The following is a 20281-nucleotide window of genomic DNA, read 5'->3' as shown; positions in this document are numbered from 1 at the left end:
AATGGGTGCCGTCAGAATGAGAGTTCAAACAGCTGATAAAAACATCACAAAAATCAACAAGTAACCCACACAACTCCAATCCATTAATTAACGTCTTGTGAAGTGAAAAGCTGCATGTTTGTAAGAAACAAATCCATTGTTAACTAATTTTTAACTTCAAACAGTCATTTTCAGATAAAATACAAGTCCTCTATCCATAATATTGCTTTCTCCAGTGAAGAAGTTGTCACATCTGAATGAGGAGAGAAATATGCATAGATCAAGCACCGTTTACAAGCAAATACAGTCCAAAACAGTTCTAAACAAATATGTCTGTGGATTTTGATGTGAGAGGACAACAGGGGATGGACTTTTTCAATGTATGAAGCATTATTATGGATTATGGACTGGTATTTTGGCCAGAAGCGACGGTTTAAAGTTAAAACGCATTAGTGATGCATTTGCTTCTTAACAACTTTTCACACCACAAGATGTTAATCGATGGACTTTGGAGTTGTGTGGATCACTTGTGGATTATTGTGATGTTTCTATCAGCCGTTTGGACTCTCATTCTGACGGCACCCATTCACTGCAGAGGAACCATTGGTGAATAAGTGATGTAATGACAATTTCTCCAAATCTGTTCCAATGAAGAAACAAACTCATCAAGATCTTGGATGGCCTCCAGTACAATTTCAGCAAGAAAATCAGACTTGTTGTTTATTTGTTAACAATAATTATAAAACAAGTTTCAGCATTTTTACTTGTGTTCTGATGAGCTATAGATGAAATAGTTCCTACCCTATTTCAACTATAACAATTGCATTTAAATCAAAAAAGTTCTGCAAGCACATATGGGTCTGGTTTTCAAGTGTCCACTTACTTTTGGCTGTGTAGTGTATGATTGCTTCAGTTTATTTTTATTGTGTATGATTTCTTAATTCACCTGTGGGACTGCGGCACATGATCAGCGGCGTTCCGGAGTTCTGGCTTTCCACGCTGAGAGATGGACTGTACACAGATGAAGCCGTGGACGGGTGACTGCTCTACAGGACACAACACACACCAAAAGACAGTCTGAGTGACCTGCAGTGGTAATGTTAATACGATTGCTATAGATTGTCCTAGAACTAGCTGTGCTGCAGTAATTAAGCATATCGACAGGTGTCAGGCTGAGTGGATCAATGCAAAGGGCCATTTAGTGTGTGATGGTTATCTGCAAATCAGCTGTGTACAGGAAGTTTCTAGATGAGACTGAAGCATAATTGAATTGTTTTCACAGTGAGCTTATCTAAGGCAGTTATTTCAAGAGCTTTGCTAGAGAAAGAAACACTGCAAAAATTATTTTCTTAATCATATCTTAATCAAAAAAATCTATATTTTTGCAGTGTGCATCACCAAGATATATCTTTTTACAAAAAAACTTTTGTAACAATATACACTGCCGTTCAAAAGTTTGGGGTCAGTACTTTTTTTTTTTTTGAAAGAAATTAATACTTTTATTCAGCAATGATATGATAACTTGATAAAAAGAGATAGTAAAGACTTTTATTGTTACAAAAGATTTGTTTTTGAATAAATGCTGTTCTTTTTAACTTTTATTCATCAAAGAATCCTGAAAAAAGTATCACGTTACAAAAAAAATATTAAGCAGCACAACTGTTTCCAACAATGCAGATAAATCAGCATATTAGAATGATTCCTGAAGGTTCACGTGACACTGTGACACTGAGTGATGGCTGCTGAAAATTCATCTTTTCCACCACAGGAATAAATCATATTTTAAAGTATATTAAAACAGAAAACCATTCTTTTAAATTGTAGAAATATTTCACAATATTTTCACAAAATGTATCCTATTATGATAGATAAATAAATGTATATATATTATATATATATATATATATATATTACATATTAAGATCTTATGCCGTGTCACTTGTACTTGGTTTAAGGAGATACTTGAATAGAAAAGAGGTCAAAAATACAGTTTTTTGCAGTGCACTCTTGAATCTCCTGAAAGGTCAACAGAACTCTTTTGTCTGTGTATAAGTGTGTGTCACCATTTCCAGCTCCTCCAGTCCGTCTCCCTCCCCTGCTGTGCTGCTGAAGCTGCTGGTGCTGGAGGAGGATCGGGAGATAGAGATATTAGCTCTGCCGCTACACTCTTTCAGCTTCACAAATGGCCTGCAGGACCAAACCAACAGGACAGAGATTACACAAAAGAGATCCACAGTTTTTTTGTTTACTGAAGAACTATGAAGGAGGCAGGAATACCCTGTCACATACATTGCTAAAAGTGAAGATGCTGGAAAAGGATTTAAAAATAAAGCCCGACAACATATCGGAGTCATCAAATGATGTCAAAACACTCCAACACTGCACTCACATCTGCTGTACCTGAGGAGCTGGAACTCCACAATGAAACCCACCTTTCTTTGTTTGGGCAGATTTCTGGTGAACTCGGATTGGATGATGTCTCTGTCCTCACTTCCTGCGAGTGAGGTAACACTTCTGTTTTTTGTTCACTAGAAAAACACAGAATACAGTTTATGTAGTGCTTTTCTGAAATACTAACATACAAACTAGGCTTTCACAGACAAACATTGCTGTATTTTCAGCAGCCATTACTCAAGTCTTAAAAGTGCTACATGACATTTCAGAAATCATTCTAATATGCTGATTTGGTTATTATTGGTGCTTAATTATTAATAATGGTTTCTATTATTATCAATGTTAAAAAAGTTTCGCTGCTTAATATTTTTGTCAGGATTCTTTGATGAATAGAAAGGTCAATGAACAGCATTTATTTGAAATATAATTTTTTTGTAACATTATAAATGCTCTACTGTCACTTTTGATCAATTTAATATGTCCTTGCTGAATAAAAGTATTAATTTCTTTCTTCTTTTATTATACTAACCCCAAACTTTTGAATGGTAGCGCATAATGGTTTTTACAAAAATATTAAGCAGCAAAAACTGTTTTTAACATTGATAATAAAAAGACATGCTTCTTGAGCAGCAAATCAGCATATTAGAATGATTTCTGAAGGATCGTGTGACACTGAAGACTGGAGCAATGATGCTGAAAATTCTATTTTTGCATCACAGAAATAAATTATAATACAAAATACATTCAAATTGAAAGTTATTTTAACATTTAAATTGTAATAATATTTTACAATACTACTGTTTTGATTTTTACTGTATTTTTGATCAAATAAATAAGCCTTGGTGAGACCCGCAGTGTATAGTCAGTCTTTTGCACATTGTTGTGTGTAAAAAAATATATACAGTATATAAATGTATAAAAAAAATTGGGCATTTTTGTTTACCTGCGAGTTGGATGTTTCTCAGTTGGACTTTCTGTGCTGGAGTGCAGTCTGGGGAACAGACCAGAGCGCCGCTTTACTGGACTCATTAATGGAGATTTTGCAGACAGCACTGGAGGCTGACAAAAACAAACACACAAAGATCAGCTCATGCACTGCTGCACCGCTATTATAATAATAAATGACTTCAGGATGTTTATACACTGGATGAGATAAGAATTTAATCTGAATAAATGAAAGTAAGAGAATAATGGAAGTACAGTGAAGGTGCTCTTGGTGCACTCCACGCTGTTCTGCTGGAGTCCTCCACCGCTGACACTGGACGGGACCCCTGCCGTCACTCCAGGACTCTTGTGTTTATGAGTCACCATCGTCTCCATGGAGTGGCTCCTCACACGCATGGCCCTCTGACAGAGACAGTGACAGAGGAAGAGGGTGAGAGAGGAACAGAAAGCGCATCTGAAAGTAAAAACTGTATTAAGCATGAGTACAAATACATTTATAGTGGCAAATAAAGAGAATCAGAATCAGAATCAGAAAGAGCTTTACTGCCAAGTATGTTTGCACATACAATACACACACAGACACATACATATATATATATATATATATATATATATATATAACAGAAATAGACAAAATTTCAATGTACAGTAGTGGTATCTAGATGGAAAAGAAGAAATAAGAACCTATGTCACAGTTTATTTAAGGTTTAGCTATATGTACATTATTTATATTAGCTGGCCAATAATTTATTTTGAATTACTTATTTATTTTATAATTTTATACATATTTTTATTAATTGTTTATATTAGCCCTAAAACTAGCCATAATAACGATGATGAAGTTAGGAAAACTGAATTGTATTACCATGAACAACCAGTAGGTGGTGTGTCTGCAAACCACCCCACACACACCTCCACCCTGCCTGAAAACACCCACACACGGCAAAATCATCCATATAGTCCCAAACACACACACACAGGCCTTCTAAGAGCTTAGTCCAGAGCAGCTCAGTTTCATACATTTTAATATCCAGACAGACAGGATCACATGCACACAGACAGATAGACAAGTAAACAGGAAAAGTTTTAGCAGTGCCATTACTGTGTACCATTTGTGTCCTACACAAAAATTATATTCAAAACCAGATGTTAAAAACTTTGTCAATACACATAACTGTTCAAAAGTTTAGGCTCAGTAATGCTGTCTAAAGAAGTCTCTTATGATCACCAAGGCAGCATCTATTGATTAAAAAGATATTTCAAGCTAAGTTTGTGTTTTCAATAGAAGTCCTAACATTACAGTTTGGGGTTGGAATGATTTTTAAATATTTATGAAAGAAGTCTCTTATGCTCAACAAAGCTGCATCTATTTGAAAACCTGTAAAATTAGTCATTTTGTGAAATATTATTACAAAATTTAAAATAACTGTGTTCTATTTTAAAATATTTAAAAATGTAATTTATTCCTGTGAAGGCAATGCTGAATTAGTCTTCAGTCTTCAGAGTCACATGATCTTTCAGAAGTCATTATAATATGCCGATTTGCTGCTCAAGAAACATTTCTGGACCCACTTTATATTAAGTGGCCTTAACAACTATGTACTTACATTTAAATTAATAATTTGGTACAATGCACTTATTGTGTACAAACATGTTTTTACATTGTACTTATATTTTAAAAATACCTGCATGTAATTACATCTGTAATTAATTTCTGTAATTACATTTATAATTACACAGTTGACCCATCCCTTACACCTTAACCCACCCTTAAACCTACCCATACCAACAAACCTGTCCCTAGCCTTACCCGTATCCCACCTCAATAGCAGCAAAAGTGTTTTGCAATACAATATGAACACAATAAGTACATTGTACTTAATTTTTGATGTAAGTACATAGCAGTTAAGGCCACTTAATATAAAGTGGGGCCACATTTCTTTTTATCAGTGTTGAAAACAGTTGTGCTGCTTAATATTTTGGTGGAAACCATGATACATTTTTTTCCGGATTCTTTGATGAATAGATAGTTCAAAAGAACAGCATTTGTTTGAAATAGAAAACTTTTGTAATATTATTTGTCTTTATTGTCACTTAAGAATCCTTGCTGAATAAAAGTATTAATTCCTTTAAAAAATCTTACTGACCCCAAAATTTTGATTGGTAGTACATACTGTAGAATATTTTATTTTTTTATATTTGAGAGGGAATTGAGAATACTTTTCTGAACAGAACAAAGCCAAAGAGCAACATCATTTAGTAAAATCTTTAGTTCTCTGGGTTTTTAAGTGGTCAAGGACAAGACATCTCACCTTAAAAGACTCCAGCAGCCCTCCATGACCTCCATTTTCTAGCTTTTCTTCATCTGTAGCTGAGCCCAGTCCTACTGTGGCCTGTGTCTGTCTGTGCAGTTCATCGTGAAGGTTATCTAACAGTGCTGCCCGTGTCCTCTCCTGTCAAACACACACACAGAACGACAATGATTCAGATAGACTAATTAAAGCGATAGCTCACCCCAAAATGAAAATGTATTAGTAAATAATGACAGAATATTCATATTTTGGGTGATTATTCCTTCAAATCAATTGTTTATACTATAGTGAATCCTTAATCTCAGGATCTTTTTTCTCACCTCTAGCTTGGCGAACTTGTCTGACTTGCAGCATGCATTTTCTGCGTTGATCAATTTTGTCAGGAGAAATTCCCGGAACTCGGGACCCTGGGGAAGTGTCGATCTCCATCATCTTATGACACAAATTATCATCTCCTACAACATTTAACTGAAGCAATCTTTAATGTTACCTTCTTAAAGACAGAAGGGTTTGGAAGAGGGGGGCCGAACGGAGGGACATCCTCGCGCGCTGTGATGGACACCTGTGAACATGATCAATATCTCAGATCAGCGGGATTGATGGGATTGATGGGCATCTGGAGTAATTCAGTGAGGTGTTTGACAAACCGTGTACGTGGTGTGATCAGTGCAGGGGTTTTCCGCCTGCACTAATACGTAGGCATGAAGGAAGTTGGATGCGATCATATCAGGTACGAATGGTGTGGGCTCTTCCTGGAAGACGGCTGCGACAATGTCATTGCCAATATGTCTCTTCCTCTGGAGCTGAGAGATTATGACACAAGAGGAAAATATTTATAAATATTTTGAATGCAATGGATTTACCAACACATTTTTAGCCCAGATCAACATACATAGATTATTAATATTTAGAAATATGATATTCTAAAAATATAAATAATTAATATTTGCACTTTTTTATTTATATTTATATTTTTAAAACACTTAAATTATTTTACAATGTGAATTTCATTAAGTACATTTCTCCTCGGTTGTCAATGCGGTAATGCAAATATATCTCATTACCGTAACACAAAACAATAATAGACTTTTTTAACTGTATAGTATTTTTACATCACGGTAATATCTTTAAATATCTTTTATTTTTGCTAATTTAAAAAACAAACAAAAAGAAAACAGTCATAATTAAAGTCATAACTGTCCACTACAATAATTAAGATTTGGAAGGGATTTGTGAAGATTTTTTTTCCTGTTGATTTTAGAGTGAAATATGATCTAAAGTGTGTATGAAAACCTTGACAAATTAAAAAATAAATAAAGATAAAAATGAAAATATAAAATGAATCAATTATATTAAATAATTACATAATATTTAAATATTACATGTTAGATTTAAAAAGTTTAACTAAAAATGAAATAATATATTTTAAAAAATTTACATTAAAGGGATAGTTCACCCAAAAATGAAAATTAGCCCTTGATTTACTCACACTCAAGCCATCCTAGGTGTATGTGTCTTTCTTCTTTCCGATGAATACAATTAGAGTTATATTAAAATATAATCGGAGTTATATTCGTGTAAGAAAAATATCCATATTTAAAACTTTATAAACCATAATCTCTAGCTTGCACCAACTGTCGTACATGCGGTCCAATGTCATACACTAGAATGCCACTCTCTTTTTCTTACACAACGATTCGATTCAGAAGGCCTTTATTAACCCCCCAGAGCCGAGTGGAGTACTTTTATGATGGATGGATGCACTTTATTGGACTTCAAAATCTTAACACCCATTGACTGCCATTATAAAGCTTGGAAGAGCCAGGACATTTTTAAATATAACTCTTACTGTATTCGTCTGAAAGAAGAAAGTCATATACACCTAGGATGGCTTGAGGGTGAGTAAATCATGAAGCAATTTTCATTTTTGGGTGAACTATGCCGTTAAAAAAGTAAAAATCATCTGGATTTTTGTAGCCCACCTGCTGAATGTCTCCTTCTGTAAAAGGGAGTTTTGTAGAAACGTGAAACATGATTTCTCTCTGACGGAACGTAGTATAGACAGACTCTGATCCTGTCTGTCCATGAGACACATCCAGACCGCCTCTGAACCTGAGCAACACAATACCACACACACCAGACAAATTAGTTCTGCAGAAGCACCGCTTAGGTAGATCAGTCTGATTACCTCAAACAGGCTTCCAGTCAAAATCATTCACAATGAGTAAATTAAATAAATTATCCACAAATGGATTCTTTGAATATTGTTTCATATTAAAACAAGCCTTTTATGTGAGCACAGGTGAACCTTGGCAGCAGTTTTCAGCGCTTAATCTCCATCTCTCACCCTTTAAAATCCTGCAGTTCAATATTGTCTCCTAAAACACTGAGGAATTCAGTAAAGGCTGGCGTCTCCTCATTGTTACCGAACAGCTCTTCCTCTGTTGTCTGATGTGAAGAGACAATACCAGTGGGAAACGAAGAAAAAGAGCGAGAACTTCAGTCAAAGTATGTACAATGAAGACAACAACTCAAGACTGACTCTCTCACCTGACCAAACTTCTGATAGATGACTCCAAACTTGAAAGTGTTGTTTACTTCGTGCTCATCAAAACTGACGATCAGTTGCGAGGCCTTGGGCAAGAGAAAACAGAAAGTGAGAGAAAGCGCCCACAGGGGTAAATATGTGTGGCAGTGCCTTTCCATAATTCAGGCGTTTGTGTTTGCCATGCCTGACAGACCATGCACAGCCTTGAGATGGTCAAGGCTTCTCTCAAACACACTAACGTAGTTCAGGCATGCCAGGCAGTGTAAAGTAGATGGATTTGTGACTCCCCTGGAGCACAGGAACATATTAATTCAGATGACTTGGGTACTAGGGTGAGACAGAGCAAAGCCCAGCCCTATTTCACCCTGCTGCCTTGAGTAGGTAAGTCACAGATGGAGCGAAAAAGACAGAAATGCTCACCCTAGGGTAGAGGACGGGGTTGAACTTCAGACCTGTGACGTCATCGCAGAGCAGCTGAAACACACAGAACACATCTGATGTGAACATCTCGCATCTTTTGAGTGGATTGAGGGAAGTTCAAAAGAGGTCTGCTAAGTCTTGAGAGACTTTGTGAGAGAGATTTTTTGAGAATGTGTGTCCTTATACAATTTAAAAGGTTGACTGCAGACCTACATAATGTAATTGTAGTCTATTAAGATGCCTTCATCTGACCAATTTTTGAATCCCAGTAGCCTTCACTGCCTATGATATCCCACAATCCTATGGGTTTTGGTGGTTGGTTGAAAGAATTCAAATTTATAACTACCATTCAAAAGTTTGGGACCAGTATGTTTTTTTTTTAAAGAAACTAATATTTTTATTCAGTAAGGATAAATTAAAATGATCAAAGTGATAATTTTGTACAAAACCCCTGAGATTTAATTTTTTTAATAAAATCTGTTCAACTTTCTATTCACTGAAGAATCCTGAAATAATGGTCTCCACAAAAAAAATAAGCACCACAACTGCCATTAACCGTGATAGTAATAATGTTATTTGAGCACCAAATCAGCATTATTAGAATGATTTATGAAGGATCATGTGACACTGAAGACTGGAGTAATGACTGATGAAAATTCAGCTTCATCATCACATGAATAAATTACATTTTAAAATATATTACAATCAAAAAACTGTAATAATATTTCACAATATTACTGTATTTTTGATCATAAATGTAGCCATGGTGAGCATAAGAGACGTCTTTCAAAAACGTTTAAAATCTTGCCGACTACAAACTTTTGAACAGTAGTGTATGAAGAATTGTCTTTTCTATTAAATTTTTCTTTGGATGTGCAAAGCTCATTTGAACTTGATTTTTAGACATGACATCGGCTTAGAAGTGATTGACTTAACTCTTAAGTGACTGACTGACTAGGCAGTGATAGGTTTGCACACGTTTCTCATGATCCTAAAGACTGTTTCATTGAAATATCACACTTACATGATCCAAATGAATTTTGTAGACAAATTTATTGTGTGGCTTTTAACTAAACATGAAATTAAGGGCCAGATTTACTAACAGCTTGCACCAACGCAAACCGTCTTTTGGCGTTAAAATAGTACTGTCGGGATTTACTAAAGACGCGCAGTGAAGAATTAGCACTGAAAAGGCGTGGACACAGTTAATTTTGCCCCTGACCTTATTGAATATGCATTTGTAGGAGTTTCCCTTTCAGACGCAAAATTTATGGGAGGAGAGTATTAAAATGAATCACGCAACGCGATTTACTAACGTTTGCGCTTGTCAAATTACTAGTATTTGCGCCATTATTTAACGCTCAAAAAAAGCAAGTCTTAAAGCAGACGCTAATTTGCGCTGCTCTTAGCAGATTGTGTGGGTCATTATGGAAATGATCAGGCTGCGTTTGTGTTCTTTAATTTGCGCATTCAGTAAATCACCTGTGGAAATTTCCACTCCCATTAGCGCTTTTTTGGAAATGCACTCTCATGCTAATTTGCCCTGTTGAGTAAATCTGGCCCTAATTCCCTGATTTTTTTATTTTTATTATTTATTTTTTTTCTGAATGGCTGAGTTAGAGTGGATAATAAAGGAACTCCCAACAAGAACATAGGAACATAACAAGAGGATACATAGGAGCTCCTTCAAAGCATCCCAGTTATTATCAAGCCAATGGAACAATCTAAAAGACGGCTTTGGCCACTGCAACATTTCCATTTGTGTTATTTAATTGCTTTGAAGACATTTATCTGGTGCTGTATATCTTGCCAGTACACACTTTGGCTATCTGTGGTACACTTGGTAGCTGGAGGAGGCCTTCAAGTGGGATTCGCTCATGAAGGGTCTTTGTTTTTGACCTAGAAAATGACATAAAAATAAATGCTCAGCTATTTACTATGGCAATATAGGCCTATCTTGCAATGACTATTCCAGAGTTTCAATATGTGCTGGATATGGCACCTGAGCATGATGCGGAGAGACTCCTGTCCATCTGCCTCCTCATACTTCAGAGACATGATGAGGTGTCCCATACTACTGGCTGTGCAGTAATAGTTCATGTGCTCCTGAGAAAGAGAAAGGTGTTTACACAGGCGTCATTTCACAGGTTTGTTCCTCACATATTTCAATATGGAGAGTTTCATTTTCCAGTAGACTGGGTTTGCATTTTTATAACTCAAGTGTGGCTCTGTGTCGTTCCAATCAAGCTCTCTGTGACACACAACTGATACAAAAAAGTGCCGTACAAAATGTTTGTTAAAAGAGGCGCCATCACACCTAATATCAAAGTGTTATGAAGAACTGTGAGTAAATAAGCTACAGGCACATGAAACATTACCTTAGACAGGATACTTACTTTCAGCTAAAAGGGCATTTACTGGCATTTTGTGGCCGTGGTGAGAATAACCCATTATAATACATGGGTGTTTCTTCAGCTATGGCTACTTTTGGCCCTGTGAACTTACAGTGTAGAAATTAAACATACTGTCGGCATTAACAAATGAATCCTCACATTGCCCAGAAAGTGTTTGCGGTAAGCCCGTGAGATGCTGTTACACTCCAGCCTGTAGCTGAAGCCTCCTTCTCCACCAGGGCTCAGACCATCATCTTCCTCCTCACAGAAGCTGCTGTCTGAGGACGTGGGCGTCCCAACCAGAGCCTCGGGATCCTCAATCCAATATCCACCAAACTGAGGTAAAATGACCTGAGGGTAGGGACCACCCCTCTCCAAGACCTAGCCAACATATATCAACATATAAAAGTTATATTGGTTTAAAAAGTTATAATCAATTATATAACTCAATAAAATCATTCACAAACCCTGCAGATCAGCAACTCATGTACTTATTATGATTATGTAAATATATCTTATTATTATTATATAAATATACACTACTGCTCAAAAGTTTGGGTTCAGTGAGATTTTAAAATCTTTTTGAAGATTTTATTTATTTAAAACAGAAATCTTGTGTAACATTACAAATGTCTATATGAAAAATATTTTAATCAAAATTTCATTACATTTATAGCTTTAACTGTTAACAATAGCAGTGTTGAAGTTATTAATGAAAGCTAATGGCTACCTATAAAATTATGGAAAAATAAATAGCACAGTGTATGAGATTTGTTGCCAGGGACAACAGCTTAGCAATCATTATCAAACATACATGCATTGATTAACCAATCAAAATCAAGTATTCCAGAGAGCCGTGTGATAAATAGAGACAATCTGTTCCTTCCAACCTTAAAACACTTGAACATAATGAAAACTCTCTTGTGCTAAATTACAAAACAGTATAGAGTACATAGAACTAGGCTTGATTTTATGTTTAATTTGAACTGTTGTGTGTTTATAAGTGTGTGTCTGTGTGTGTGTTTTCGTGGACTCACATCCTCAATCCGGGGGTAAGGTCCCCTCAAGCGCGGGGCCCAGTGCGACCGCACCAGTTGCACCCCCCTAAGGACGGCCCTGTATATATATATAAATATATATATATATATAGGTAGGTAGAATCATCCGGCCCCCCAGTGTTTCCACATCGCCAAATCCGGCCCCCTTTAGGAAAAGTTTGGACACTGAACTAGAACATTAAACCCTGGTAGTCAAATGAGCTCCCCAAATAAAGAAGTTTTGTTTACAGTCAATAAAGTCTTCTGAACCTGTTTGTTTTTTTTATATTTTAAATTGTTTTTATGACTATGGTGGCTAATATCAAGTTATTTAGTCAAAAACTGAATAATACATAATACTCCAATACAGTAAAACTGCACATTTTAGAGTGGCCTTTTATTGTGGCCAGCCTAAGGCACACCTGTGCAATAATCATGCTGTCTAATCAGCATCTTGATATGCCACACCTGTGAGGTGGATGGATTATCTCGGCAAAGGAGAAGTGCTCACTAACACAGATTTAGACAGATTTGTGAACAATATTTGAGAGAAATAGGCCTTTTGTGTACATAGAAAAAGCCTTAGATCTTTGAGTTCGGCTCATGAAAAATGGGGGCAAAAACAAAAGTGTTGCGTTTATAATTTTGTTCAGTGTATCACAGTGTGTTTATTGCAATGAAAAATCCCAAGAGCAGGATAGAGGAATAATATCTACACCAGAATAGGACTGATTAAAAAAAAAATCAAAATAATGGCAGCAGCAAGAAAATCTGATTATTCTCAGCTTGCATTCCAATAATCATATATAAAGGTTTTTTAGTCTGCTTTTGGACTCTCTGGCATCATCTGAAGGCCATCATCGCTGACCTTTACATCACTAAATGTAAAAAGTACTTCAAAATGATTGATGTTGATTGATGCTGTAGAACTCAAGACTGTGGCTGATGTTTGTCAGAATATTAATGAAGAAGAAAAGACCCCACTCACAAACATGCACTTACAGACACAATATACGCATACACACATTCAGAATACCAGCCAAACCTTGTATTTCTTAGTCTCCTCGGTTTTGGGACTCTGCCGTGTCCAGGTAAGCAGAAGAGAGTGAAAAGAGGAAGAATAAATGACAAACTAGAACAGGGGTGTCCAAACTACGGCCCGCGGGCCAAATGCGGCCCGTGGATGAATTTTAAGCGGACCGCAGCTGTCTTAAATAGTCTATATATTAGCCTATATATGGCCCGCCAAGCATAAATTTTTCATATTTAGCAGTTTGTGCTTTCATGTGTTAATAGACTAAATACCATAAAGCCATTCTATGTTATAATTATTAAAGCTTTAAAAACAAGATATTTACAGTTCGCCATTCGCCGTGGGGCCCCCTCAAGCGCGGGGCCCAGTGCGACCGCACCAGTTGCACCCCCCTAAGGACGGCCCTGTATATATATATAAATATATATATATATATAGGTAGGTAGAATCATCCGGCCCCCCAGTGTTTCCACATCGCCAAATCCGGCCCCCTTTAGGAAAAGTTTGGACACTGAACTAGAACATTAAACCCTGGTAGTCAAATGAGCTCCCCAAATTTTTGTTTTTTGTTTACAGTCAATAAAGTCTTCTGAACCTGTTTGTTTTTTTTATATTTTAAATTGTTTTTATTTTTTATTTTTTTTATGACTATGGTGGCTAATATCAAGTTATTTAGTCAAAAACTGTGGTTACCATGATAAATTGTTTCCACCTGCAGTCCAGGAAAAACTTCAGATAAATTAAGACAAATATTTGGAAGAATCTCTTGTTCACTTGGAAACATTTATAACAATAATATTACTGTATAACACTGTATGTACGTCAATCTCTTTATTTTAGATGTTAAGTACAGAGACTGTCCTACATGACATTATTCAAATTAAACAGATAATGTACATAATAGCATTTAGACATATAAATATATATTTTTATATATTTTAAATATAAATATATATATTTTTTTTTAAATAAAAATAAATGGTATGTAAGTTAATAAAATAAATTGCATTAACACTGTAAATACATGTATTTTATTTATTTAATATTTAAATTAATATTTGTAATTAATTTAAATATAAATGTAAATTAATTTCTAGTTTTTAATAAAAAAATTCTAAATCAAAAATTCTAAATCAAATAAAATTAAATATATTATGTAAAATTAAAAATATGTTTTATCAGATTTTATCCCTGTGCAATTCTTAAAAGTTTGTGGGATTGTTCTGAAAAAGATAATAGGAAAGGCCCAATTCCCTGCCCTGGGCACTGTACATGCTACAGAACTAGGGAGCTGACTAAGACACACCTTCACACCATCATCTTTGAAGAAAAACATCACAAGTGCATGTGATCTATTACACTGTAAATACATGTATTTTATTTATTTAATATTTAAATTAATATTTGTAATTAATTTAAATATAAATGTAAATTAATTTCTAGTTTTTAATAAAAAAAATTCTAAATCAAAAATTCTAAATCAAATAAAATTAAATATATTATGTAAAATTAAAAATATGTTTTATCAGATTTTATCCCTGTGCAATTCTTAAAAGTTTGTGGGATTGTTCTGAAAAAGATAATAGGAAAGGCCCAATTCCCTGCCCTGGGCACTGTACATGCTACAGAACTAGGGAGCTGACTAAGACACACCTTCACACCATCATCTTTGAAGAAAAACATCACAAGTGCATGTGATCTATTGGAGAGAGAGAGGAGCCCTTCAGACAAACCTCTGCATCGATCTGTCACTCATACTGAGGTCTGCACAAGAAGCTTTAAAACCACCCGACTGAGGCACTGCACTCCTGCCTCAACACAGTATTGATCAGCTGATCTTTAGCCCTCGTCTACACACTCTCACAGACAACAACACCATCATGCTGCTGTTATATAACAGGTCAGTATGTCCTGTTCCCCTGGGGGGCTCCTACCAAACCCCAACCCAAAGAGAAAAGTGCTGGCTATATCAATGACTTTGAAATGAGCTGGAATGTGTAATTATTCATTCAGAGTAATGGAGGACTGGTCCACTGGAGAGAGAACACTTAGCCAGCACTCAGGGGCAAAAAAAAAAAAAAACCTTCCAGTAATTATTATATTATTATACAGTAAAATGCTCTTCAGCTAAAGTACAAAGTTATTTGAGGAATACTGTTATTAGAGGAATCTTATTCTAAAGAAGGACATGCGCTTATAAGATCATCTGAATGATGGAAGGAATCTTACCTGCATCTTTTCCAGCATGTCGAAGAACTCTGCCGACTAGAAAAGAAACATAAATTGAGATTTGTGGTTTTGTGGTGATATTTACATCAAACCACTTTTTTTTTATCATTATCTGGAAATTTTAGAATCAATAAAGAAACAGAGGTTAATACATTTTGGCAACTTATTTTTACTTATTACTATTTTCTATATTGTAAAATAATAATAAAGGCATCAAAACTTGCACCGTTGTTAAAATTATGACCAATACTAATAATTCAATAATTATTTTCATTTTATGGTTGATAACAGATAAATGGCAGATTAAAATTCTATACATTTTTTCTACATAAATAATAAAAAGCACACCAAAAACCAAAATCATTATTGTTTTAAATGCTACAGATTGAAATGAGCATCAAAACATATGAAAATGTGGATATTTACTTTGAGATTTGGAATATTACATTTAACAGAGTTATTGAATTATTAGATTTAAAGATTAATATTAAGTGAACACTAACAAGATAATCTACAAGTAAAAATGGGTAAAATGAGCATGCTCAATTGTATGTAAGAAAGAAAAAAATAAAAATAAAATAAAATACACAATAAAATAAAATAAAATTTAAAAAATAAGATTTTTTTTACAGCTATTAGAAAAACGAAATAACTACATTACTTTAAAAATACAAAAATATACTTTTAAAATGCTAAACTTTAAACTTTAAAAATACAAAAATATACTAAATGACTTTAGCATTATTTTGAAAACAAAGCAAATCTTACATTTCAGTCTTATATTTCATTTCATTCCCCCCTTTGTCTAGATTCCAGCTCTCCTCACTCTAGACATTCCCTCAGTGAACATGAGGTCCATTCTGGGATGCTTTTTAAAACATATTAAAGACGTGCCAATGCATATTGGACTCTCAAGCCTACATACCCAACCCCCACAGTCTGATCATATCTAAAACCAAGTCAACAACTACAGACTTCTCCACAATCCACTGCACATTTGTAGCGCTATATCATAAATATGGAATGTGACATGGGTCAAGATATGCTCAATGCATTGTGAATGACATCAAATGACTCTTTCTCGATGCAGACTTAACAAACCATAATACTTCCTCACTCTAAATCAAACTTACTGAACCTTTACAGCTGCGTTTAATTTATGGGCTGTGCAACCATTAGGGCTTAATTATTAGTTATTTAAGAAATGCAATAGAGGTTTAGAGCACAATTTGTAGTCTAGACCTGAAGGGCTTATAATAAAACAACTCTCAACTATTCTTGATAACTTTGCGCAATATTTCTACTACACGCAGAGTCTCTTACCTTGACAAAGCACCCCTGCTATAGTTAAGAGGCAGTCGACCAGAAAAACATCTGATATTTGTTCAAAATAGATCCCCTGGGTTTAAGAATATTCCTATGATCGGACGGAGTGTAACAGATGCAAGTGCAAAACCAGATTGGTTAATGTTTAACCTGTCATGGATCCAAGGGCAACTCACTTCACAAAGTCAACAGAGTAAAGCCCAGCTAAGCCATATTTGCCCAAATAACCTCGAGGAACTGAGACCACAACATCAATAGGACACATGAGGGTAACTCCTTAAACTCCTACTAAAGAGGAACACATAGTAGAAGGAACAAGGCGAATGGATGTGTATATTTTTGGAAAGGCTTTGAAAGTTTTGCAATGCAATGACCTTTTGACCTTTTTTGATTATATATGGAATATTGACAAATCTCACATGAGTCAGCAGTCAAGTGCCTGAAGCTGTTTGCGCGAGCACATCAAATCAAATCAAATATAAAAACATAAGAGCTACATGATAAAAAAATGTACATAGTCTTAAATTATGCCTGCAGTGTCATCAGGGCCGTTTCTAGCCAATTTGACGCCCTAGGCGAAATCCCTATTGCCCTAACCCTAACCCTAACCTATTACACATAAATCACACATAAATTAATTTTATTACATTTTGATTTGGATACTATATACTATACTACTACATATTGTTTAGATATTATCAATGGCTACTTTTTTGTCTTTATCTGTTTTTTGTTCAATTTTTTTGTTGTTGTTTCTTGAAACATTGATTTAAAGTGTCAGTTATTGCATTATTATTTCAGTCAAACCTATAAAACCCCTTTGTTACCCTAAACTACATATAAAAGCTTTATCAGTGGCATAAAAGTAACCAATGCAGCTGAAGTGAATGAATTGATTCAGCATTTCGACACCTCCGTAAGGATGCATTTAACTTGACAAAGCGGTCTTATAAAGGATGTATTGATCTCGTGAATTAGCGAATTTTTACTATACAAATATTTTTTAATTGGATGTTAAAGTTTATATGGGAATATTACATGACACGCTGATCCTTTAACAATGCATTGGCGCAAAAAACGCACACCTTTTGGACAAATCTGCCACAAATATTTGGACAAATGTGCCACAAAAGTGCCACAAATACTGCCTAAACAAAATACTGATTTTGTGCACTTTATTTACTGTACCAATATTTTAAATTGGCCTTTGAACTTAGCTTTATTGCATGGCAAAAAAAAGTGTTAGCTTGCCAAAGCACTGACAGAGCCCACTGATCTAATGGCGTTGTTGAGCGCTCCAAATGCAAACTTTGCATGCAACAATCAGGCATCAATTGACAGCACTCTGATCTAGTGGCATACAGGCATCGTCAGATTGACAGTACTCTAGCCCAATAATGTTGGGGGATCCAGTGGGGGCGGCAGTCATATTTCAGGGTGACCATGCCACTCTTTATCACAACCCTGCTAAAAGTGCCAGTACATGCGCTCATTGGCACCCCTTCAGCTGGTGGTGCCCTAGGCGACCGCCTAGCTCGCCTATGCCTAGAAACGGCCCTGAGTGTCATAGTAAGGTTATAAAGAGATGGAGCATATCCCCCACCACAACCTTTTAGTTCCATTATTGTCTCAGACAAGATTAGCATCCTATCCTGGATTTTTGCAGCTCTAACCAAATTACAATGAAGCACACAATACATCAAAATATTCTGTTGTAGACATAAAAAGTCCCTGATATTAGATAAAACACCATCACTGTAAAAAAATAATAATAATTATCAAAGTTGTAAATAAAACAAATATTATTGGAGCATGTTTTACAAGAAAATACTATTTCAATCTTTCTACTTCAAATTTCACATTTAATTCAATCTGTTAATTGCCGTTTCTTTGTAATTATTTGTGAAATTTCTGAGTGAAAATATTAAGTATTACAGTAACTATCAAGTTAATTTCTACATATACTAATACATTTGAACATTTCTAGTTACACAAGTTAACATTACACCAGAAATGAACAATGAACAATAGTATATTTAAAAAAAAAGAAAAGAAAAAAAAAGGCAAAAATCCTAAAATGGAAGTGAATGGGGCCAATCTGTAAACATTAAAATACTTTTTCAATAGTATAGCCACAAGGCATGAAAAGCATGTGTATTAACATGATTTTAGTGTGGTGAAAAATAATCAGTTTTCTGAGTAAAGTTATATTCAATTTTACAACTTTGATGACATGACAACACACTCTTAAAACACTAAAATGACAGCTGAAATGAGAAGAAAAACTTTACAGCTCAAATAATACACACACATTGACAGAAGAATTCATGTAAGTGCTTTTATAAAATTATAAGCCTCATATTTTTGCTTTTAAATCATCCACATATTAGCCCATTTACTTTCATTGTAAATGACTCACTGTAACATCTATTTTTGCTCTATTTTGAGGAACATGTTGAAATATTTTTTGTGGTAATCAACATTATGCACAAATGCTGACAATTGAGCTTAACTTGTATCCAAAATAGTCCTTTAATATAACTTGGATTAATAAATGCTGTAAAAAATGCTGTTTATTGTTAGTTCATTATAATAAATAGCAAATGTTAACAAATTGAACCCTACTGTAAAATGCTGCCATTTCTTTCATATAAACACTTTCAACTATTACTATTTACTTGAATATGCAAGTAGTTATAGGTATAAAGAGACACAGATATAGAGGCAGTGGGTAATAAAATGTGCATCTGGGACTCTGTCCAGGACTGGCTAATAAACTGATATAACATAAAGACTCAGACGTACTAGAATGAATGAATGAACTGCAGTGGTCTGTGCTGTGTCAAATACACACTAACAAGCCTCATCAATACCCCCATCCTGCAATAAACACACAGCGAATCTAATTCCTCTCACATTCTGTTTCCCCCCGTCACACGGGCGATCATACCTCTCTCCTCTGATCAGCTGTGCTCCTCTATGCAAACAATTTCAGCAGCACAAAACAGGAAGAGGACGACCAAGTCCGCTTGGCACTGTTTTCTAGCTCTACACCCTAAAACTGGTCTTACCAGTATGTCTGTACTTATGAGTTTTTCTGCTTTGTGTTTGACCTACAGCTGTTCGAACCACAGTTCACAAGAGCTTATCAAGTCTGCACACTTGCTTTCCTCCCTTTCCTCTTTTCTTCTTTAGACACTGGGTTTACATTGGGAGTGGCCACCAACTGTTTGAACAACATATAATTATATATCTTAAAGGACAAGTACACATACCGATTAATATGTCCTTACTAAATGTATTGTGTTTACTCTCAAACACGGTTGTTAATGAAATATTTGCACATTGTGGGAGTGTTTTGAGTGGGTGAGTGTGTGTTTGTGTGCCAGGTTTTGGCTACAATGTTTGGACCAAATGTCCCCACAAGAATAGTTAAACCTGAAGTGAGGTACAGTACATTGTGTTGTGTTAACGAGTGTTCTGCAGACATTTCTTTGCAATGTTTAAAGTGACTCGGTATAGTCTAAGGACAAAGTTGGAACTGAAAACTTGTTATGCGAGTTTTTCAATAACAAATTTATTTTTGGATTTGTACAATACAAACTAATATTAGATATACAAATTTTTTGTAAGTTTATGTGGTGCTAACTGTCTATTTTTATTTA

The 20281-nt window shown here is 35.1% G+C and overlaps 2 protein-coding genes across 2 annotated transcripts in view; both read right to left on the bottom strand.

The window, feature by feature from the left end:
• The window catches only part of LOC107683392 (rap1 GTPase-activating protein 2-like), a 16275-nt gene extending 3228 nt beyond the window's left edge, over positions 1–13047 (bottom strand). The window contains exons 1-18 of the mRNA XM_016479452.1: positions 13031–13047; positions 12029–12053; positions 11151–11372; positions 10601–10704; positions 10419–10497; positions 8599–8652; positions 8181–8264; positions 7978–8078; positions 7613–7742; positions 6278–6433; positions 6121–6192; positions 5951–6037; positions 5631–5771; positions 3574–3720; positions 3317–3432; positions 2412–2507; positions 2043–2166; positions 926–1025 (exon numbers count right to left, since the gene is read on the bottom strand). Coding sequence (XP_016334938.1) covers positions 926–1025; positions 2043–2166; positions 2412–2507; positions 3317–3432; positions 3574–3720; positions 5631–5771; positions 5951–6037; positions 6121–6192; positions 6278–6433; positions 7613–7742; positions 7978–8078; positions 8181–8264; positions 8599–8652; positions 10419–10497; positions 10601–10704; positions 11151–11372; positions 12029–12053; positions 13031–13047 — 1855 coding nt within the window. The remainder of the gene's footprint in view (positions 1–925; positions 1026–2042; positions 2167–2411; positions 2508–3316; positions 3433–3573; positions 3721–5630; positions 5772–5950; positions 6038–6120; positions 6193–6277; positions 6434–7612; positions 7743–7977; positions 8079–8180; positions 8265–8598; positions 8653–10418; positions 10498–10600; positions 10705–11150; positions 11373–12028; positions 12054–13030) is intronic.
• Positions 12633–20281, bottom strand: part of LOC107682438 (rap1 GTPase-activating protein 2-like) — a 29956-nt gene continuing 22307 nt past the window's right edge. The window contains exons 3-4 of the mRNA XM_016478679.1: positions 15291–15326; positions 12633–13106 (exon numbers count right to left, since the gene is read on the bottom strand). Of these exons, the coding sequence (XP_016334165.1) occupies positions 13056–13106; positions 15291–15326 (87 nt within the window). The 3' untranslated portion in view covers positions 12633–13055. The remainder of the gene's footprint in view (positions 13107–15290; positions 15327–20281) is intronic.

Source organism: Sinocyclocheilus anshuiensis, unplaced genomic scaffold (assembly GCF_001515605.1).
Source record: "Sinocyclocheilus anshuiensis isolate Anshui unplaced genomic scaffold, SAMN03320099.WGS_v1.1 scaffold1170, whole genome shotgun sequence".
NCBI lineage: Eukaryota > Metazoa > Chordata > Actinopteri > Cypriniformes > Cyprinidae > Sinocyclocheilus > Sinocyclocheilus anshuiensis.
The sequence above is the reverse complement of the archived record's forward strand: the minus strand, read 5'-3'. Positions and strand labels throughout refer to the sequence as shown.